This window comes from Phoca vitulina, unplaced genomic scaffold (assembly GCF_004348235.1).
Source record: "Phoca vitulina isolate PV1807 unplaced genomic scaffold, GSC_HSeal_1.0 scaffold13, whole genome shotgun sequence".
Taxonomy (NCBI): Eukaryota; Metazoa; Chordata; class Mammalia; order Carnivora; family Phocidae; genus Phoca; species Phoca vitulina.
In genome coordinates, this window is record NW_022589716.1 from 47,952,088 (window position 1) to 47,974,754 (window position 22,667).

At 47.8% G+C, this 22,667-nt stretch overlaps 1 protein-coding gene across 3 annotated transcripts in view; it reads left to right on the forward strand.

Annotated features, from left to right (window-relative positions):
* ALDH1L1 (aldehyde dehydrogenase 1 family member L1) overlaps positions 1–22,667 on the forward strand; it is a 108,206-nt gene that overhangs the window by 64,996 nt on the left and 20,543 nt on the right. For all 3 annotated transcript variants that reach the window (XM_032412079.1, XM_032412080.1, XM_032412081.1), the window contains 7 exons: positions 6,545–6,692; positions 8,724–8,843; positions 10,146–10,273; positions 14,963–15,113; positions 16,285–16,355; positions 19,512–19,617; positions 21,021–21,108. In XM_032412079.1, the coding sequence (XP_032267970.1) occupies positions 6,545–6,692; positions 8,724–8,843; positions 10,146–10,273; positions 14,963–15,113; positions 16,285–16,355; positions 19,512–19,617; positions 21,021–21,108 (812 nt within the window). The remainder of the gene's footprint in view (positions 1–6,544; positions 6,693–8,723; positions 8,844–10,145; positions 10,274–14,962; positions 15,114–16,284; positions 16,356–19,511; positions 19,618–21,020; positions 21,109–22,667) is intronic.

The following is a 22,667-nucleotide window of genomic DNA, read 5'->3' on the forward strand; positions in this document are numbered from 1 at the left end:
CTCTGTGGATAAGTCTGCTGCCAATCTAATGATTCTATCATTGTAGGTTACAGACCTCTTGTCCCGAGCTGCTTTCAGGATTTTCTCTTTGTCTCTGAGGGGACTCGTAAGTTTTACTATCAGATGTTGGGGTGTTGACCTATTTTTATTGATTTTGAGGGGGGTTCTCTGTGCCTCCTGGATTTTGATGCCTGTTTCCTTCCCCAAATTAGGGAAGTTCTCTGCTATAATTTGCTCCAATATACCTTCTGCCCCCCTCTCTCTTTCTTCTTCTTCTGGGATCCCAATTATTCTAATATTGTTTTGTCTTATGGTATCACTTATCTCTCGAATTCAGCTCTCATGATCCAGTAGTTGTTTATCTCTCTTTTTCTCAGCTTCTTTATTTTCTATCATTTGGTCTTCTATATCACTGATTCACTCTTCTGCCTCATTTATCCCAGCAGTTAGAGCCTCCATTTTTGATTGCACCTCATTAATAGCCTTTTTGATTTTGACTTGGTTAGATTTTAGTTCTTTTATTTCTCCAGAAAGGGTTTCTCTAATAACTTCCATGCTTTTTTCAAGCCCAGCTAGTATCTTTAAAATCATCATGCTGAACTCTAGTTCCAGCATCTTACTAATGTCCATATTGATTACGTCCCTGGCAGTCAGTACTGCCTCTTGTTCTTTTTGTTGAGGTGATTTTTTTCCATCTTGTCATTTTGTCCAGAGGAGAATTGATGAATGAGAGAAGAAAATGCTAACAGGGTGACAACATCCCTAGAAAATAAACACTAAACAAATCAGAGAAGACCTGAAACTGGGGGGAAAGAAAGGGAAAGAAAGAAAAAAGAAAAAGAAAAAGATAAAAACAAACAAAAAGAAAACAAAACCAAAAAAACAGAATATGATCAAATATGATTAGGCTGGTGCATAGATCAGTGCCACACTCTAGATTCTGTGTGTATTTTGGTCTGTTAAAAGAAAGTGCCTCCCAAAATTTTAAAGAAAGAAAAACTTATATATGTACAAAAATAAGAGTAAATAAGATGAAGGGATGAAATATGACTGTAAAGATGAAAATTATAAAAGATTTTATAAAAGGAATTGATAAGAAGTTGGTTGAAAAAAGAGGATTTTAAAAAAGGGTAGGGAGAGAATGTGATCAGGGAGGAGACTAGAACAAAGCCATACACTAGAGATTTAGGGTATATTTTGATCTGTTAGAAGAAACTGTATCTCAAAATTTTAAAGAGAGAACAACTTATATATATATATATCAAAAATAAGGGTAACTACTATGAAGGGATAGAATATGACTCTAAAAATGAAAAATAAAAAATATTTAAAAAAAAAGAGATTGATAAGATGTTGGTTGAAAAAGGGAAAAAGAAAAATTAAAAAAAAAAGAGAGTTAAAAAAAATTAACTTTGAAAGACTAAAGAATCATGGTAAAAAATCCATGAATTCTATGTGCAGTATTCCCCTAGTGTTAGAGTTCTGCCGTTCTCATTGATCGGTAAACTTGGTCTTGGCGGGCTGTTCTTGCTGATCTTCTGGGGGAGGGGCCTGTTGCAGAGGTTCTCTAATGTCTTTGCCAGAGGCAGAATTGCCCTGCCCTTGCCGGGTCGGGGCTAAGTAATTTGCTCGGGTTTGCTCTCGGGAGCTTTTGTTCCCTGCAAGCTTTCCGTACATCTTTGGAGGATGAGAGTGAAGATGGCAGCCTCCCAATCTCCACCCGGGAGGAGCCGAGAACTCAGGGCCCCACTCCTCAATGCGCCCCCAGAGAAAAGCAGTCAATCACTCCCATCTCCCTGGTCTCCGGCCGCACTCCGTGCTCACCTGGCCTGTGACCGAGCGTTTCTGTCTCTGGCACATGACCCCATGTGGAGTCTCCAAACCCAGCAGATCCCTGCAGTGTGCTCCCGCGCCGCTCCTCCAGAGGGAGGAAGGGGAGTCTCCCCCGATCTGCCGCTTGTTGAGTCCCTGCTGGAAGAGCAGTGGCCTGACTGTGCCGCGGATCACAATTTATGGCAACCCCGAGCTGAGAGCCTGCTCCTTGGCTCCGTCTCTGCAGCCAGCTTCCCCACTCTGATACCTGGGAGCTCTGCTGCACTCAGGCACCCCCGGTCTTCCTATGACCCCGAGGGTCCTGAGACCACACTGTCCCGCAAGGGTTCCATTCCCCACTTAGCCACTGGAGCGATGTCCCTCAGCGGAGCCAACTTCTAAAAGTTCCGATTTTGTGCTCTGCTGCTGTATCACTTGCCAGTAGCAGCTGATGGAGGCCCCCTCCCCTGCCATCTATCTTCCCAAATATCGCCTCAGATTCACTTCTCCGCACGTCCTACCTTCCAGAAAGTGGTCGCTTTTCTGTTCAGAGAGTTGCTGCTATTCTTTTCTTCGATCTCCTGTGGAGTTTGTAGGTGTTCGGAATGGTTTGATCCCTATCTAGCTGAATTCCTGGGACCAGAAGAAATTTAGGTCTCCTACTCCTCCACCATCTTGCTCCTCCCCCCATACATAATTAGTTTTTGATGTAGTGATCCACGATTCATTGAATCGTGTTTCCAGGAATTTTAAAAAATTCTTCTTTAATTTCCTGGTTGACCCATTCATTCTTCAGTAAGATATTCTTTAACCTCCATGTATTTGTGGTCCTTCCAATTTTTTTCTTGTGGTTGACTTCACATTATAGCATTGTGGTTTGAAAATATGCATGGTATGATCTCAATATTTTTTACCAGTTGAGGCCTGATTTGTGACCTAGTATGTGATCTCTTCTGGAGAACATTCTATGTGCGCTCGAGAAGAATATGTATTCTGCTGCTTTGGGATGAAATGCTCTGACTATATCTATAAAGTTCATCTGGTCCATTGTGTCAATCAAAGTCTTTGTTTCTTTTTTGTACTTCTGCTTAGAGGATCTGTCCATTGCTGTGAGGGGGGTATTAAAGTCCCCTACTATTATTGTATTATTATCAATGAGTTTCTTAATTTTGTTATTAATTGGTTTATATATTTGGCTGCTCCCACATTAGGGGCATAAATACTTAAAATTGTTAGATCTTCTTGTTGGATAGACCCTTTAATTATGATATAGTGTCTTTCTTCATCTCTTATTACAGTCTTTGGTTTAAAATCAACCAAGTTGTTTGTTTGATATAACAAACAGTTATTGTTTGTGTGATATAAGGATTGCTACTCCAGCTTTCTTTTAATTTCCATTAGCATGACCAGTGGTTCTCCACCCCCTTACTTTCAATCTGGTGGTTTCTTTGGGTCTAAAATGAGTCTCCTGTAAGCAGCATATTGATGGGTCTTATTTTTTTATCCATTCTGATACCCTATGTCTTTTCATTGGAGTCTTGAGTCCATTTACATTCTGAGTAATTTTTGAAAGATATTAATTTAATGCCATTTTATTACCTGTAAAGCCACTGTTCCATAGACTGTCTCTGTTCCTTTCTGGTCTTATTTACTTTTGGGCTCTGTCTTCATTCAGATGATCCCCTTTAATACTTCTTGCAGGGCTGGCTTTGTGTTCACAGATTCCTTTAGGTTTTGTTTGTCTTGGAAACTCGTTATCTCTCCTTCTATTCTGAATGACAGCCTTGCTGGATAAAGTATTCTTGGCTGATTTGCAACAACGTGGATGGAACTAGAGGGTATTATGCCAAGCGAAATAAGTCAATCAGAGAAACACATGTTTCATATGATCTCACTGATATGAGGAATTCTTAATTTCAGGAAACAAACTGAGGGTTGCTGGAGTGGTGGGTGGTGGGAGGGATGGGGTGGCTGGGTGATAGACATTGGGGAGGGAATGTGCTATGGTGAGCACTGTGAATTGTGTAAGACTGATGAATTACAGACCTGTACCTCTGAAACAAATAATACATTATATGTTAAAAAAAGAGAGAGAGAGAAGATAGTAGGAAGGGAAAAATGAAGGGGGGAAAATCGGAGCGGGAGACGAACCATGAGAGACTATGGACTCTAAGAAACAAACTGAGGGTTCTAGAGGGGAGGGGGGTGGGGAGATGGGTTAGCCTGGTGATGGGTATTAAAGAGGGCACGTATTGAATGGAGCACTGGGTGTTATACACAAACATTGAGTCATGGAACACTACATCAAAAACTAATGATGTAATGTATGGTGATTAACATAACATAATAAAATTTTTTTAAAAAGTATTCTTGCCTGCATATTTTTCCCATTTAGCACACTGAATACATCATGGCCATCCTTTCTGGCCTGCCAGGTCTCTGTGGACAGGTCTGCTACCAGCCTATGTGTCTACCATTGTAGGTTAAGGACCTCTTGTACCAAGCTGCTTTCCGGATTTTCTCTTTATCTCTGTAATTTGCAAGCTTCACTATTATATGTTGGGGTGTTGACCTATTTTTATTGATTTTGAGGGGTTTTCTCTGTGCCTCCTGGACTTGAATGCCTGTTTCTTTCCCTAGATTAGGGAAGTTCTCAGGTACAATTTGCTCAAATAAACCTTCTGCCCATTTCTCCCCCTCCTCCTCTTCTGGGACCCCTACTTGGATATTATTTTGCTTTATGGAATCACTGAGAAGTCTCCCTTCACGATCTAATAGTTTTCTTTCTCTCTGCAAGTTCCTTATTTTCCATCATTTACCTTCTATATCACCGATTCTCTCTTTTGATTCATTCATCCTCATTTTTATAGCCTCCATTTGGGATTGTATCTCAGTAATAGCATTTTTAATTTTGGCCTGACTAAGTTTTAATTCTTTTATCTCTACAGTACGGGATTCTCTAGTGTCTTGTTTGCTTTTTTCAAGCCCAGCTAGTATCTTTATTATTGTTGTTTTAAATTGTAGTTCAGACATCTTACTTATATTTGTATTGATTAAATCTCTGTCAATAAGTACTACCTCCTTTGGGGTGAATTTCTCTGTGTTGTCATTTGGTCTAGAAAAGAAAAGAAGAAAGAAAGGGAAACAACAATGACAAAAGAAAAAACAAAAGAAACAAAACAAAACAAAAACAGAACTAAACAAAAACAAACAAAAAACAAAACAACAAGTTGGATCCTGGGTGTGTTTTGGTGTGCTTGTTAAAAGAAACTAGATCCCAAAATAAGAAAGAAGCTGAAAGTTCACACCCCCCACTCCTCAGTGAGCCCTCACAGAAAAGCAGTCATCACTTCTCTCCCCAGTTTCAGTCCAAACTCTGTGTTCACCAGACCTGTCACTGAGCGTTTTTATCTCAAGCACATGACTGAATTTCAAAACTGCAAGTTTTATGGACTCCTGCAGCACAGACCCATGCTGTTTGTCCCAGGGGATGGAAGGGGGTCTCACCATGCTTCTGCCCTTGCTGGACCCCTGCCAGGAAGGTGATCACATGACCATGCAGCAGTTCACAGTTAATGGCAACACAGAGCACTGTTTTCAGCCACCTTCCCCACTCTTGTGCCTGGGAACTCTGCCACACACAGACACCCCTGTTCTTCTTGTGACCCTGGGGATCCTGAGACCATCCTTTCCCACCTGGGATTCTGCCCTGCTTCACCACCTGAGCACCTTTAAACCAGGGACATACCCCACTGTAGCAGAATTCTAGCTCTGATTTTGCTCTCTGTTACTTATAACACTTTGCAGTAGCCTCCTTAAGCAGGCCCCTCCCCCTCCACTGTATCCTCAGATATATCACCCCAGCTCAAGTCTCCACACCTCCTACCTTCCAAAAAGTGGTCACTTTTCTACTTGTAGAGTTGCAGCATTTCTTTTCTTGGATCTCTGATTGCTTTCACAGATGTTCAGAATGATTTGATAACTATCTAGCTATATTGAAGAGACAAGACAAACCTAGGGTCCCCTTACTCTTCCAACATCTCTCCTCCCCCTGAGATCGGACTTTAATTTTAGATATTCTGGTATGTGTGTAGAAATTTTAATTGTTGTTTTAATTTTCATTTCCCTAATTATTAGTGATGTTGAACATATTTTCATATGGTTTTTGCCATCTGTATTTCTTCTTTGGGGAAACATCTGTTCAATCTTTTGCCCATTTTTGCTTGGATTTTTTTTTTTTTCTTAGTATTGAAATTTGAGGGTTCTTTATATATTCTGAATACAAGTCCTTTATCAGATATGTTATTTGGAAATATTTGCCCCAGAGTGTGGTTTGTCTTTTCATTCTTTTAACAATGTCTTTCAAAGAGTATTATTAATCTCATATTGATTATTATTACCAGCATGTAGATTGTGTCATTTACTCATCAGAAACTGATGAAGGAGCTATTACTATTCCAATTTTGCAGCAAAGAAACTGAAGTGCAGCGGAGTTTTTCACTTGCCGAAGGTCACAAATTAGTAAGTGGTGGAACCAGAACTCGAAACTGGGGCCTTCTGAATCCATGGACTGGGCTCTGAACCCCAGTTCTAAACTAATACTCACACTTTGGGTATTGAGATGAAGGTCCGTTCTAGGAAACTGTTTGGCACCATAACCTCTGCAACTACAATGATGCAGTTTTGCCAAGCCTCTTCCCATGCTCCCACTTTTCCATCTTCTTTTCTCCAGACTGGTTGAGGAAGTGAAGGAGCTGTGTGATGAACTGGAATTAGAAAATGAAGATGTTTACATGGCAACCACTTTTGGGGACTTCATCCAACTATTAGTGAGAAAGCTACGAGGGGATGACAAAGACCACGAGTGCATCATTGACTATGTGAGTCTTGGGCCTTCCACATGGGCTTGGCCCTACAGACACCCACATCTGTGGATCCACAATGACACACGGGGGAAATCTGGACATCAGGAAGGCAGGGCACCTAAGAGCCCACCTTCAGTGTCCCAAGCTCTCCCTGGTAACCCTGGATACCCTGAGGGTGCCAGTGCAGTTAGGCAAATACAACAGAGGAAATTGTTATCTGTAGAACAAATTCTGATCCCCAAGACATGAAACTAGGATATATTTTTTTATTTAAAAATTTTTTTTAGAGAGAGAGAGATTGAGCATCAGCGTGGTGGAGAGGGGCAGAAGGAGAGGGAGAGAATCTTAAGCAGGATCCACACCTAGCATGGAGCCAGACACAGGGCTCACGACCTGAGATCATGACCTGAGCCAAAATCAAGAGTTGGATGCTTAACAGACTGAGACACCCAGGGGTCCTGAGACTATGGTATTAAGAAGAGACTGGGATGCCTGGTGGCTCAGTTGTTTAAGTGTCTGCCTTCGGCTCAGGTCATGATCCGAGGGTCCTGGGATCGAGTCCCGAGTTGGGCTCCTTGCTCAGTGGGGAGCCTGCTTCTCCCTCTGCCTGCTTCTCCCCCTGCTCGTGCTCTCTCTCTCTCTCTCTCTATTTCTTTCTCTCTGTCTCTCTGACAAATAAATAAATAAATAATCTAAAAAAAGAGAGAGACTTTTACAGTGTACTTCTCACCCTCCTCCTTTGGTGGTTTTCCCAGTAGTGGCCTCATCTCTCCTGTGGCTCCAGCCACTGCCAGATCACCCTGCCAAGACTCTAGTTCCTCTGGGGGACTCTAGACCCTAGTTCTGGTCCCACCACTTTCCTGTCCTTCTAGTCTAGTAATGTCTGGGACTGCCTGCTATTGTCAATCTCTGGGTCAATCTCTGGGTTGACTCATGGCCTCTCAGCTCTTTCATCACCTGTGAAACCAATTTCCTGCATTAAATTCCTTTTGTTGAAACGCCAAAAGAGGAAGAGAAAGAAAGGGAGAGAGGGAGGTAGAGGGAGGTAAAGGGGAGAAAGAGAAAAGAGAGAGAGAGAATGGGGAATTGGGAATATTTTCCTATTAGCAAAACAAGTGATCCTATACATTCAACTTGTATATATGGAAGTGTAATGATACAATTGCAAATTATATATATATATATATATATATTTAAGATTTTATTTATTTATTTGAGAGAGAGAGTGAGAGAGAATGAGCAGGGAGAGCAGTATCTCCACTGAGCAAGGAGCCTGATATGGGGCTCAGGCTGCTGGGATCATGACCTGAGCTGAAGGTAGATGCTTAACCAACTGAGCCACCCAGGCACCCCACAAATTTAATTTTAAAACAGACTCTTGAAAAATCATTCTGAGGTGTCTTGGTAGGCTACCAGCTCCCATAGGACTCAGCATTGGGATAATTTGTTTGGAACAAAAGATGAAGTGACCAGGTGGCCAGGATGAACACCAGGTTGACCTTGGAATTGTGGACAGATGATTGATTAACAAATTTCAGAAGAGAATGACATCCCAAAGGATGCCATTCAGTGTGAAATTTCAGGTCTATAGGGAATGAGCAATGGAGTTGGCGTCATGTCTGGTGACTCACAAGTGTCTGTCTACCAGCTGGCACTTTCTACATGTGGAGGCCAGGCAACCAGCCTGAAGTCACACAGTGGGTAAATGGCAGGACTGGGGTTGTAGCCCAAGCAGTCTGGCCTCAGATTCTGTGCCATCTCTTCTTATCACTCAGCTGCCACCACTGTGCACATAATAGCTCATTGGGCCAAGGAAGGCAGCAGGACCAGATTTGGCAAAAGAAACCTGAGAAGGCTGAGGGACCTTGAGCCCTGGCCCCTTTGGCAGTGTGTGCGTCTGTGTTTGTGTGTGTGTGGTGTGTGCACAAGTGGTTACCATCTGTCTGTGAGTGTTTCCTGTGTCTCTCTGTGGGTTTGTATCTGTCACTGATGCACTGTGTGAAGAATCCACACTGCAGCTAACACCTGCAAAAACTCCCTTCCCAGGTGGAAAAGGCAATGAACAAGCTGAACCTCCGAATGCCCCACCAGCTTTTCATTGGGGGCATGTTTGTGGATGCTGAGGGTGCCAAGACCTATGAGACCATCAACCCAACAGATGGAAGTGTGAGTACGGGCCTAGAACCCCCTCCTACCCTCTCTCCCCCCTACTTACCCCATAGCCTCTTCTCCCATCTACTCCACCACCTGGCATCTGGGAATTCTGGCCCAGGAGGGCCTCTGCTTGGACGCAGAAGGGTTGCAGTCATTTTCCAGTCCTCCCTACAGGAATGGCCCAGAGGGGAGAAATGGCAGGGAGTCAGGAGGACTCTAAAAGTCTGGAGCCTGCTTCAGAGAATGGGAACAGAGTTAAACCACCCCCCCACGCCCCGCCCCAAAGAGGAAATGAAGCCATTCCCTCCTCCTCCACACTTCAACAATAACCCTAGCATGGCCCCTATCTTCTTGAATATGTGTGCACCCCACTGTTGGGAAATTCTTCTTGAATCCCATGTTTGTCAGACTGTCTTGACAGTGACCCTCTTATGTCATGACCCAGTACACACATACTGTATTCTCTTATGCACACACCTACCTGAAACAACACTTACTCCTACAGGTGCATACTGATAGTTTTCCATTCTGCCCCACCCTATAGCATCCTTCAGGGCCTGCAGAAAACAGATAGCACACTCAAAATGAGTCCTTTGAGGGGAGTTTAAAGAAAGTGATGGACAAAGGGGTGGACAGGGAGTGGGGGCACACACAAGGGGGTGCAGTGCCCTCAGGCAGAAATCGGGAGCTGTTACCACCTTGAGGCCTATTTCAAGAATCCCAGAAAGGAGGTTGTGTGGACAGGGCTGCCTGGGTGCTGGGGCCTTGGGCAGGGAGGGTGCACCTTACCTGTGGTGACCAGCAAGGTGCTGGCCTTGCCTCTCCCACTTCTGTCTCCTCCTGGCTTTCCCTTTGGTCAAGCCCAGGTGGCAGGTGGTGTGGGAGCCTGCCCTGTAGTGCATGTGGGCACTGTCAGGACACAGAGCAAGGATGGGGGACAGGAATGTTTCTGCCACCGTCAATGTCTAGACTATTTCACTTAAAAATAAACTTTCCACCTGGGACTCACTAAATTAATGGGCTTCTGTTCTTGGCTTGAAAACACTTAGCTGATCCTCAGCCTTGTAGCTGCAGCTTGAGTCTGTTGCCCTGCTTGGGCTCAGTGGCAAGTGAAAAGAAGGATCCTGGTATGTGGAAACACAAATAGGTCTCTCTGAAGGCCCTTGCCTTTCCTAATTGTGCACACCCTTCCAGGGCCCTCCCATTGGCCGACCATCCCCTCTGAGCCCTTCCAGGTGGCCAGGGGAGGGGGTGGTGTGGGGCTTCTGTGTACATGGAGTCCAGGGAGGGCCTCACAGCTCTGATCCACCACAGGTCATCTGCCAGGTGTCCCTGGCCCAGGTCAGCGATGTTGACAAGGCAGTGGCTGCCGCTAAGGACGCCTTTGAGAACGGATTGTGGGGGAGGATCAGTGCACGGGACCGGGGCCGGCTCCTGTACAGGTGAGAGCCCCACAACCACCTGTCAGCCACCTGACCTTTGGCTTGGGTTGGGGCTGCATGCCTGGGTCCTGCCAGGAGGAGGTGGGGTCCTGGACACATTTGTGTGACCAAGGCCTGAGGCTCAGAAAAGGTTTCTCAGAAGAAGTGGCTTGAGAGACGAGGGATTTCGCCAGACACAAGTAACCTTGAAAGGAAAGGTGTCCTCGGTGGAGGGGACAGTGTGATAAAAGATGAGAGGGTACAAAAGTGAAGGTGCTAATCAGATCGGAGCAGCAAACTGGCAAAGCTAACAGATGGTCCTGGGCAGATTCAGACAGGTACAGAATTTACCTGGAGTGGCCTGGACTGGAGGTGGGATCAGGGCTACTTTATGCCGAAGCCAGCAAAGGAAGGATGGAGCCTGTTCTTGTCTCCAAGACCTGTCAAGACCTCTCAAGACCTGTCTGCTGGTCCTTGCTCAGCTTGACCCTGACTGCTGGAATCTCACACTTCCCTTTTTTTTTAAACCAGGGCAGAAGGGACTCTCCCCTTAGTTCTATCAGAAATCTTAGGGAAGGACTTGGGGTTGCTCCAGCTTATGAGAATGGGGTGGGAGTGAGGCCTGAAGGAGAAATACTGCTCCCTTAGAACCAAGTGGTCCCAATTGGGGAGGAGCAGCCACCCCCAAGGAAGTGGAGTGATGTTTCCAAAAGGGGGGGCTGCTGGGCAGATGGACTAAACAGTGATGAAGACTGGTGATCACTGCTTTGTAATATAGTTTGAAAGACATACAAATGGCTAACAGACACATGAAAAAATGTTCATCATCATTAGCCATCAGGGAAATCCAAATCAAAACCACACTGAGATACCACCTTACACCAGTTAGAATGGCCAAAATGGACAGGGAAAGAAACAACAAATGTTGGAGAGGTTGTGGAGAAAGGGGAACCCTCTCACACTGTTGGTGGGAATGCAAGCTGGTACAGCCACTTTGAAAAACAGTGTGGAGTTTCCTCAAAAATTTAAAAATAGAGCTACCCTCTGACCCAGCAATTGCACTACTGGGTATTTACCCCAAACACACAGATGTAGTGAAAAGAAGGGCCATATGCACCCCAATGTTCATAGCAGCAATGTCCGCAATAGCCAAACGGTGGAAAGAGCCGAGATGCCCTTCAACAGATGAATGGATAAAGAAGATGTGGTCCATATATACAATGGAATATTACTCAGCCATCAGAAAAGATGAATACCCAACTTTTACATCAACATGGATGGGACTGGAGGAGATTATGCTAAGTGAAATAAGTGAAGCAGAGAAAGTCAATTATCATATGGTTTCACTTATTTGTGGAACATAAGGAATAACATGGAGGACATTAGGAGAAGGAAGGGAAAAATGGGGAGGGGGAATTGGAGGGAGAGATGAACCATGAGAGACTATGGACTCTGAGAAACAAACAGGGTTTTAGAGGGGAGGGGGGAAGGGGGATTGGTTAGCCCGGTGATGGGTATTAAGGAGGGCACGTACTGCATGGAGCACTGGGTGTTATACGAAAACAATGGATCATGGAACACTACATCAAAAACTAATGATGTATTGTATGGTGACTAACATAACATAATAAAATTTAAAAAAAAAAGAGGTAAAAAAAAAAAAGAAAAGACTGGTGAACAAGCTGGTTTTAGGAATCTGGCTTTTGTGCTCTGGGTCCTGGGGAAGCTGTCCAGGCATACAGCCTGGTCGTGATGTGGTCCAAATGTGCTTGTCATCTGGTGGGAGAGAGACCCCGTCTTGGCCTTGCAGTCAGAATGCCATTTTTTTCTATTCCAGAGGCCAGACACACCAGGATAGCCCCCAGCACAACGAACCAGAGAGGGGGTCCTGTATGGTTTTGAAATGGAAGAAATGGTGGGGTTTGGGGCAGACCAAGGTGCACCCAACCTGCCGTGACTCAAGTTAGTTTCAAGACCCCTTGAAGAGCCCATCAATTTTAGGAAGCCATTGGCTTCCTAGAGCCCCCAGATTAGGCAAAACTGAAACGTGAAAGCCCAGGCTTACGGTGCTGAGCCTTCTGGCCCGGAAGCAGGGACTCTAGTGGTAGATGTGCCGGCCTGAAGAGGTTTTGTTTGTTGAGGTGCTCTGCTGCCATCCAGTGGCATGTGCCATAATAACACCACTAGCAACACAACAGCGAGGGGTTGGTCCCTGCGCAGCTCTAAGTAGAGACCTGGACTGCTTGGACACACATCTCAAGGCCAGGCCTGAGAGCTCCTAATAACCCGGTCCCTGCTTCATGCAGTCTCCCAGTCCCCATGGTGGAGGTGTGCCCATTGCTGGCCCAGGAGGGAGCAGCCCCTCGTTCAATGAGGAAAACAGGACCACCATGGATAGATATTATGGAATACAGAATGCATTGTAGGGATAAGTTGGGAAGAAAGATCCAGAAAGGAATGTTAGAGAAAGTCACTAGACAGCTCCAAGAACCACTGAGGGACAGGATAGAGCCTCTCAGGAACCTGGAGAGCCAGTGTCCCCAGCTGCCAGAGCAGGACCACCAAGAGCTGGTGGGAGAGTCTGTGGGAAGCTGTCACCTTGTGTTCAGACACTTCCTTACGTCCATAGCCAAGAATGTGGTGGTGGCCCATGCTGCTGTTAGGGAGCCAGGGGGAAGCAAGGCTGAGCCTGCCTGGCACCCCACACTTGCCCTTCCTCACGTCTATCCTGCAGACCTGTGGGGTGATGGAGGTTACTTCCTCTGCTTCCCCCACTGGCACTTTCTGGGGGCAGGACTCTGGGAGGCAGAGCTGCAGCTTGACAAAGTTGACAGTAGAACAATCCCACTCAGTTCTCCTGGAAGAGATTCCCAAATGGTGTGCTCGGGTGATAGTTACTTTAGGGATTTATGACATGGCCACATCACATGCACGTGACATTGTCTGGCAGAGTTGGAGGGATTTGGGGCTGATCAAGGAAAAAGATATGACCATGAGAAGTAGTAACACGCAATGGGCTTCATGGCATGGTTGCCCCCACAGGGGGAGACCCTCCAGAGATTGTAGTCAGGGGGTCCCTACTCAGAATGGGAGGGGTGCGAGGGAACTCTCGGGGCCAGGGGGTCAGGGAGGGGGCGCCCATGTGCTGGCACTGTTGCTCAGTAGCAGAACAGGAGTCTCTGGGTCAGAGGGCTGGGAAAGGCGGCAGTTAAAACTGCATGGTCCATCTCACCAATGGTAACAGCTGTCAAGTGAGGTTCCTGGAGGATGCAAAGCAACAAGGCTCTAAATGGCTAAAAGTTTGCTTGTTTGGACTATTTTAAAAATAATTGGATACATTAACGTGTATTCAGCAAGATTTTGAGCTGACAGGTCTCACCCTGCAATGAAGATGTGAACAACCTAGGGGCCAATACACAGAGGCCATCTTTGGCTTATTTATAATATAGATTTATGCCTTTGGCACATCTGTTTTTCTAGTTGATGAAACCCTAGGCCTTGAAATGCCACAACATAGTGTTTCCCTTATTTCGTCTAGAATAGTTCTCAAAAAGTGACTTACACCTTTGTTATTCTTAACTAGAGAATTACCTGGGTATATCACCGTCTCTGAGGTAACAGTGTGGCTCTGCCACTAAATTGCTTGTGTCTGTTTTGTCCACTTTCACTCACCAGCCTTGTGGTGCATGCTGACTGTGTGCCCGGTGGGTATAGGAGGTCCAGGAAGGAGCAGGAGACCAAATACTGTCCCAGCCCTCAGAGAGAGGCACATAGTACTAGAATACTTGTCTAAGAGGGTATCTATAATAGTCAGGCAAGGTTTGAAGAAAGAGGGAGTGTGCTAGGAGGACACTGCAGGGAGATATGATTGGTGTGGGATGAGGGTTGGCTTCCCAGAGAGTGTGAGTGTGTAATTGGGAGTTTAAGACATGCCATGGCTGTGTGCAGAGAGGAGCAGCTCAGCAGGCTTTGGCCCCAGACTCAACACTGGGCCAGAGCTCCCCCATGTACAAGATCGAGAGCTGCTCTAGATCTGTGGTCTCCACCTTCCCCTGCCCACCCTGCACCCTGGGTACCCTGTTCCCTGAGCTCCCTGACATCAGGGAAGGGGGCAGAGTCCTAATTCCCAGGCTGCCCATAGCAGCATACCCACCAGAAGCATGGGAGGGCAGCTGGCTGTCAGAGTGCTCACACTTAAGGAGGGCTGTGTAGATGCACCTTCCCTTGAATCTCTCCCATCATCCCCCCCCAACTCCCCACAGATGTCATCTGTGAGGGCGCACTCCACTGGATCGGCTGGTGCTTGAAGCCAGACATGATTTCCCCTGGTTAAGGCTGTCCAAGACGGAGAGGGTGGCCTTTTGGAATGGTGACCTTCTTATTACAGAGGCAGAGGGACTGTTTTTGCAGGATTATTTGTAAGCATTATTATAAAGTAGTTAATCCATCAATATTTGAGAAAGGAAGAAAGGAAAAGAGAGGAGAGGAGAGAGGGACAGAAGGGCACCATTTCTCACACTCACCCAGCAAAGGAAACCTTACTGTCCCATCTCACAGATGGGGAAACTGAGGTGAGCACATCGGAGTGTGGCAGAGCTGGGAGTGCAGGGCCGGGCCCCTGACTCATTGAAGAAGGGCCTTGAAAGAGCAGGCAAGGCTGTTCCAGGCCTGAACCCATCTGCCTCCTGTCCCCACCCACCCCCTGGCCAGGTTGGCAGACCTCATGGAGCAGCATCAGGAAGAACTGGCCACCATTGAGGCTCTAGATGCAGGTGCTGTCTACACATTGGCTCTGAAGACCCATGTGGGCATGTCCATCCAGACCTTCCGCTACTTCGCTGGCTGGTGTGACAAAATTCAGGTGAGGCTGAGGCTCCTGCGCACCAAGTGAGTTCACATAAACAGGCTGGGCCCAGCAGGAAACTCTGAGGGCAGTGCGTTAGGCTGCATGCTGCATAACAAACGAGCACAGCTTACTGGCTTAAAACAACCCCATTTATCAGCTCACATTTCTGCAGATGGGAAGTCCAGGCAGGCTGGGCTGGGTTCCATGCCAGGGTTTCACAAGGACAGTGTCAAGGTGTGCCCAGGCTGGGCTTTAGCTGGAGGCTTTGGGGAGACCCTGCCTGCAGGCCCATTCAGGTATTGGCAGAGATGCAGGACTGAAGCCCAGGTCCTTGCTGGCTGCTGGCCAAGGCTGCTCTCAGCTACTGCAGGCCTTGCTCTGGCCCTTGCCCCAGCCCTCCATCCCCTTGCCATTCTCAGGCTTGGCATTCCTCTGCCATGAGCTGAAGAAAACTTTGCCTTTGTGGGGGCTCCTTAGGTGGTTCTGGGGACACCTGCATCATCTCCCCTTCCTAAGGTCAACTGTGCCATTCCACATCTTTGCAGAAGGAGTAGCTCACCATCTCCCAGATCCCAGGGATCAGAGTGTGACCATGGGAGCCATTTTCAGAGATTTGCCCACCATAGGCAGTGATGGGACACCCACCAGCGAGGGTTTTGTGGGGTCTCTGCCAGATCTGGGCTTCACGCCGTCGGCTTCACGCCGTCTGTCCTCTCCATGGGGCTGAGGGGTGCAGGTGTGATGGAAGGCCCACCTTCTGCTCCTCCTGCTGCTGCGTCTCTGCTGGCTGGAGCTGCCCCCCCCCCCCGGGGCCTCCTGGGCTAGCACGGCCTCCAGAGGCAACGTGGCCCCCAACTCCCTGCTTCCCTGCCTCAGTGTCAAAGCCAGAGGTCTTACCTGTACCAGGACCAACTTCCCACCTGAGGGCTGTGCCAGGCCCAGTGCAGCAGGCACTTTGCGCCTGTTGGCTGCCCAGTCCACCTCTATCTGGAGTCTTCAGATGCCCCCGTCATACATAATCTGGAAGGTTTGGGTCTCTTACCTGTCTGATTCATGGGGGCACAGGACACAGACAAGACTCTGTTTAATTCTGAGCTCCAGGCACAGTCTGGCTGCCCAGGGGGAATGGGTGAGGAAACAATGGAGCCCCCTCCCAAGTGACCCCCCCCCCCCGTGCTTCTTCCAGGGCTCCACCATCCCTATCAACCATGCCAGACCGAACCGCAACCTGACCTTGACCAGGAAGGAGCCTATCGGGTGAGTCATAGCACAGGGCGAAGATTCGCCACACACTGGGTGCTTTTCAATGCTGCATGTTGTATGGGCGCTCATCCCCTTTCTGCGTATCTATCCAATGTCTATCTGTTCACCAATTACTACAGGCCAGACACTTCAGGTGCTGGAGATACAGCAATGATCAGAACTGATGAGAATGTGTATCCTCAGGGGACTGCATTCTAGCAAATAAAACAGCTTTGGCTTCCAAAGTACCTGCTCTGCGCCAGGCAGTTTTAATGACTTTACAAGTATGATTTTACTTAATCCCCTCAATAACCCTGTAGCAGTCAGGCTCGTAGAGGGTGCACCTGAAAAATTTTATCTGAGAAGAGTATAATGATGAATGTGTGCATAAAAACAGAACTACACAGCACGAAGGAACAGGAAAAAAATAATAAATAGGCAAAGGATAGGAACCAGTGCTCCACAGGAGAAAGACAAGTGTCCGCTCCACACAGAACAGACTAGGGGTTGGGGAAATGATTTACACCCAGCAGTGAGGGGCCTCGCCTCACCATCAGATGGCCCAATGGTCTAGGGAGAGAGAAGCCCCCTCACACTGCCTGGGGGCAGCGGAGGGGGTCCCCCCCTTGTGAAAGGCAGCTTGGCAGTGACTGTTCAGTCCCCAAATGCACCCCTACCACAAGGCACAGCTATGGCAGCTCACTGACACGGGTGCACCAGGAGACCAGGCCGAGAGTGCTCACAGCAGCTGTGCTGGGGCCCTGACCGCAGAACCCAGCACAGCCCCTGCTGAGCTCTGCAGCATCCTTACCAGGGCATGGAGTGCAGCTGTGTGAAGGGGTGGGGCAGAGCTAGGGGGACCCCAGGGAACAGCTCCAAGAGAAACTTGCATGAGGAAAGCACACTGAGGAATGTCTGCTAAAATCATCTAAAATGGGTCAGAGGCCCACTGTGGTCAGCACCCAGCAAGCATTCCCACCTACTCTGTGCCCCTTACGGTGTGGGCACAGCAGGGACCTCGCATCCCCATGGATGGTGGTCAGAGGCACTCCGTTTCCTGGAGAACGTGGGAGTGTTTCAGAAGGACAATGGGTTCCAGTGTCATTTGGATCAACAGAAATGAGCACAGATGAATGAACACGCCAGGTCCTGAAGGACGGGCCTGCTGGTAAGGGAGGCTCCTGTCGGGAGAGTGGGCTGTGGACACAGTAAACCCTCTCCTGTAGCCCACAGAGAGGGGCAAGGCTGGGGGGAGATGGCGCGGACTCAGGGCAGCGGTGCCCACCCAGCCTTTCCCCCAGAGGACACGAGATGGAGGGAGTGCTCCAGGACAGCCCCCCACAACAAAGAACTACCCAGCCAAGGCGTCAGAGTGTGGAGTGAGAGTCCTGCAGGGCCAGAGTGCTGGGAGCCCCTTCGTCTGGCGCAGGCTATGAGAGGGGCTGGGCAGGGGGACCAGGGCCCAGATGAACACTGGCTGCCAATCACATGAGTCTGTAGGGTCACTGATCATCCAGACGTCTCTCGGGGAGTCCGTCCTGTCAGACTGAGGAGGACACTGGTGCTGAGCCTCCCAGTGAGTTGGGGGAACGGGGAGGTTTTCCCTATATCGGCAGGTGTATGAGTCTGCTAGGGCCGTCATAACAAAGTACCGAAACAGGAGGCTCAAGCAGCACACATTTACTGTCTCGGCATTCTGGGGCTGGAAGTTCCAGATTCAGGTGTCAGAGGGTTGGTTTCTTCTGAGGGTGTGAGGGAGAATCTGCTCCAGGCCTCTCCCCTAGCTTCTGGGGGTTTACCGGCAATCATTGGTGTTTCTCGATCTCTGCCCTCATGTTCACATGGTGTCCTCCTTCTGTGTGTCTATCTCTTCACATGGCCCTGTTTTTATAAAGGCATCAGTCGTTTTGGGTTAGGCACCCACCCTATTCCAGTAAGGCCTCATCTTAACTAATTAATCTGGAATGACCCTAATTCCAAATAAGGATGTTCTGGAGTTAGGATTTCAACATGTGAATTTTGGGGAGTACAGATAAGCCATGACAGTGGGATTTCCCTGATGTCTTTTTTTCTTGGAGCCCTTACAACCCTGATGACCTCACCCCCTTCCCTGGAAACACTCGCTGTGCTCCCTCAGCCGTCTCACCCTGCTGAGTGTCCTGGGGGTGGGAGCGGCTTTCCTAACCCCTCAGTGCACCCCATTGCTCCCAGAATGATGTGCCAGCCACCCCAGTTTGTCCTGCCCTCAGCCTTTGTCCACACTCTTCCCCCTGCCTGGGTTTAGCTAAGAAGTCATCTTTTTGGGAAACGTTCCCATGGTGATGATGATCATGAAAATGATGATGATGAAGAAAACAAGTCACGTAGCCCGTGCAAAGTTTGTGGACAGGCTCATTAATTGTCTGACACTGACGAAGATAGTGCACTGCATTTTACAGGAGTCAGGGGAAAGCAGGGCCACATGCCTACTAGGACCACATGTGTCATCATTAGGCCCCTCAGGACTGTGGGGGGGTCTCCCCTAGAGGGATACACTGCTCAGCACAGGCTTTCTCTGGGGCCGAGGGGCACACTGACACTGGGTACCATCTCTTAATGCAAAGTAGGCAAGCCTATCAGGCCTCCCAGGCTGACTGCTTCCTTCTCTCCATGGGACTGACCCCTGGCCTCATGCCCAGGAAGACCCTCACCCACTTCCTATCCCACCGTGTGATCCCAACCCTCTCCCATATACTCTCAGACTGCCCGTGTGATCCTTGGCCTTCTCCCAGGCCCTGCCTGCTGTCACCTCCCCACTGCCTGGTGTCATGCCCTACTCAACTGTCCCTAGGCAGGTCTCAGAGCTCCCCTCAGAAACTTCCCGGCCATCATGCCCTGCTGGGAAGAGGGGCTACTGCCAGATTGAACATACTGCCCCATCAGGGACTTTCGGAAAGGCAGGCATGAGCTATCTCTCAGGGGACTTTTGGCTCCATATCAGGAAGCCTGGAGTGGAGTGGGGTGGAGTGGAGTGAGCAGAGTGGAACAGAGTGGAGTGTTGTGGAGTGGAGTGGGGTGGAGTGGAGTGGAGCCGAGTGGGTGTCAGGCTTGGGAACGAGGACACCGTTGGCAGGTGCACTCTGGCCCCCAGGCTGTTTGGAGAGACGGAGTTCCCCTTCTTTTGTTTGGCAGGGTCTGTGGCATTGTCATCCCTTGGAATTACCCCCTGATGATGCTCTCCTGGAAGACGGCTGCCTGCCTGGCTGCTGGGAACACAGTGGTGATCAAGCCTGCCCAGGTGGGTGTGGGTGTGTTCTGGGCAGGGCCTGTGAGCTGTAAAGGGTATCAGTAAGCACCCTATAAAGGAGACAGGTAGCCTGTTGGCCCCTTTACCCACCCAGGACTGGTTTCTCCTCAAGGGAGGAGGGGTACTGCTGATGAGGGCTGGCCTTCTGTGGGCCCTGTTCACAATGGCGGGGGCAGCATGCAGCAGGGGCCGGTGAGGGCTGTAGGCAGGGTCTGTTCTTTCAGCGATAGGGTGGCTGAGTCACGTTAGCTGACCGTGTACTTGCAGCTGCTTGGTGAGCAGTCAGAGATTTCTCCACAGATGCCAGCACTCTGGGCTTGGGGGAGCAGAAACCCTGTTTGGTAACCCTTGTCCAGGCCTCATGCTCTGAGACTGAAGCCCAGTCCCTCATAGAGAAGCTACAGAGGTAGGATGTCGGGGTCACTCAGGCTGGAAGGGCCTGAGCAGGGTCCCCCAGGGATGAGGACACCCCCTGCATGAGCCTCAGCTTCTTGCTCTGTATAGTGGCAGTAGCAGCCCCTCCCCTGCCTACCCCCAGGGGTGTTAGGAACTGAAGGCAAGATGCTCCATCACGTGGCTCTGGACAGTGTGCCCAGGAGGTCTCTTGCGCCCCTGGCTGCTTTGGGGCAATTTGGCTCCCAAAGTATTATAATATAAAAACCAACCACAACAATAGTTGACATTTACAGTATTCATTCTGAGTCAGGCACTCCTAAAGCATTTTAATACATAACAAATTAAACTAAAAATTTGCATATATTTGCTTATTGAGCATCACAACAACCCTCAGATGACCCATAACCTCCCCCGTTAGCATGGGGGTGCTGCGCACAGATCCAGGCGATTGTCTCTGGAAGAGCGCCTGACAGGCCTGTGCCCTCCCAGGGCCAGCACCCCACAGATGTGGTGGCTCTGAGGGCTGGTGGTGGGTGGGGCACAATCCAACCTTTACAAGGAAAATTACCTGGGTCCGAAGAGGAATGGCTGCTGGCAGGTCAAGAGGAGAGGAATGGCCTTCAGCAGTGAGGCGGTAACCAGAATCTTGCACAGACCACTGCGTGGCACAAGGGGCTTCCAGGCAGTCCTGGGACTCCGCACTCCCTGAGTGAAGGAGGTATGAACATTCAGGAAGGGGCCAGGCCGGGCCACACGGCTGGAGCCTGCCAGGAGAAGGCACTAGAAGGTACATGAGGTAGCAGGCCTTCCTCCCAGCTTTCCACTGGAGCTGTGGGGGAAGCTGGCTGGGTTGGCAATACCCGCTATGATGGGGCTTCCTCTGGAGGGTCTTCCTGCCATGACTGCTCCTCCCTGCTTGCTACCTAGGCTGCTGGGAGAGGAGGAAGAACCCCACTTCCCAATCCCTCCTGACCCAGTCTTCTTTCCTGCCTCCTCAGGTGACCCCACTCACAGCCTTGAAGTTTGCAGAGTTGACCTTGAAGGCTGGCATTCCCAAGGGTGTGGTCAATATCCTCCCAGGATCTGGTAAGGGATGGGGACATGGGCATCTGGGGGCGCCAGGGCTCCAGGCAGCCGGAGATGCACTTGGTCAGAACAGGGCTTGCTACATGATGTGCTCTAGTGGGACAGAGCAACTGGGGGCAGAGTGATCCAGTGGGGGTGGCCAGCCTGGTAGGGAGATGGCCCTCTCCCATGGTGGGAGAGACACACACCTGGAAGTGTTCTCGCTTTCAGATGCTTCCCCATTTTCCCCAAAATGCTTTTCCATTTTTTTTGTATGTAGATATGTGCTCTGGAATAAATTACATAAGTTGGGAATTATCTGTCCTTGGAAGTTGGAGAGAATTTATCTAGGCTTAGAGCATCTGGGGAGCTATTACATGAATTGCTTTTTTCGTTTCTTCTGTGGTTAGTAGTCTAGTTTATTGGAAAAGTTGTCTCTTCTTGCACACATTTAAAATATATTGACATAGAGTTGTATTCATAATTTCTTATAAGTAATTCTTTTTTGATTCTTTATCCCCCTTATACTTTTCACTTTTTCTTTCTCTTTTAAAATTGATCAATTTGTGAGAAGTGCTTGTTTGTCCCCATACTCTCCTCAAAAACAGAAACAAAAACAGCTCTCAAATTTCTTTACCCATTCCATTGCTATTCTGTTTTTTTTCTCTGCTTTCATCATTATTTCCTTCTGTGTTCTCCTCTGTGGTTTTGTTTTGTTTTTTTTTTTTTTTTTTGTAACTTTTTGAGTTGAAAGTTTAATTCATTTATTTTTGTTTTTTGTCATTTAAATAAGGAAAGCATTCAAAGAGAGCTTTGGTTACACCTCATACCTTGAGATTGACATTTTCATTATTATAAATGCCCCTTTTTATTTTTCATAATAGTTTTTGTCTTATAGTCTACTTCATCTGATATTACCATAGATTTCATATGGTCTTTGTTTGCATGATATATATTTTTTCATCCTTTTACTTGCAACCTACTTATATCTGATGTCTCCTTGGACAGCAGGTACTTGGATCTTGTTTTGATCCAGTGTGACAGTCTCTGCCTTTCTGACTGGATTGTTTAATCCATTCACATTTACTGTTATTATTGATAGAGTTGGATTTATGTCTGCAATTTTACTTTTTGCTTTCTGTGTCTCCTGTCTTTTGTTTCTATTTCTCTTTTATGGTTTTCTTTACATTGAGTGAATATTTTCTAGTGTAACATTTTAATTCTTTTAATGATTTTTTTCACTATATAGTTTTTAGTTATTTTCCCAGTGGTTACTCTAGGATTTACCATATGCTTCGTTTTTTTAATTTTTTTTAATTTTTTTTTTCAGTTTTTAATTTTATTATATTATGTTAGTCACCATACAATACATCATTAGCTTTTGATGTAGTGATCCATGATCCATTGTTTTCGTATAACACCCAGTGCTCCATGCAGTACGTGTCCTCCTTAATACCCATCACCAGGCTAACCAATCCCCCCTCCCCCTCCCCTCTAGAACCCTGTTTGTTTCTCAGGTCCATAGTCTCTCATGGTTCATCTCTACCATATGCTTCTTAACTCATCAGAAAATACTTCAG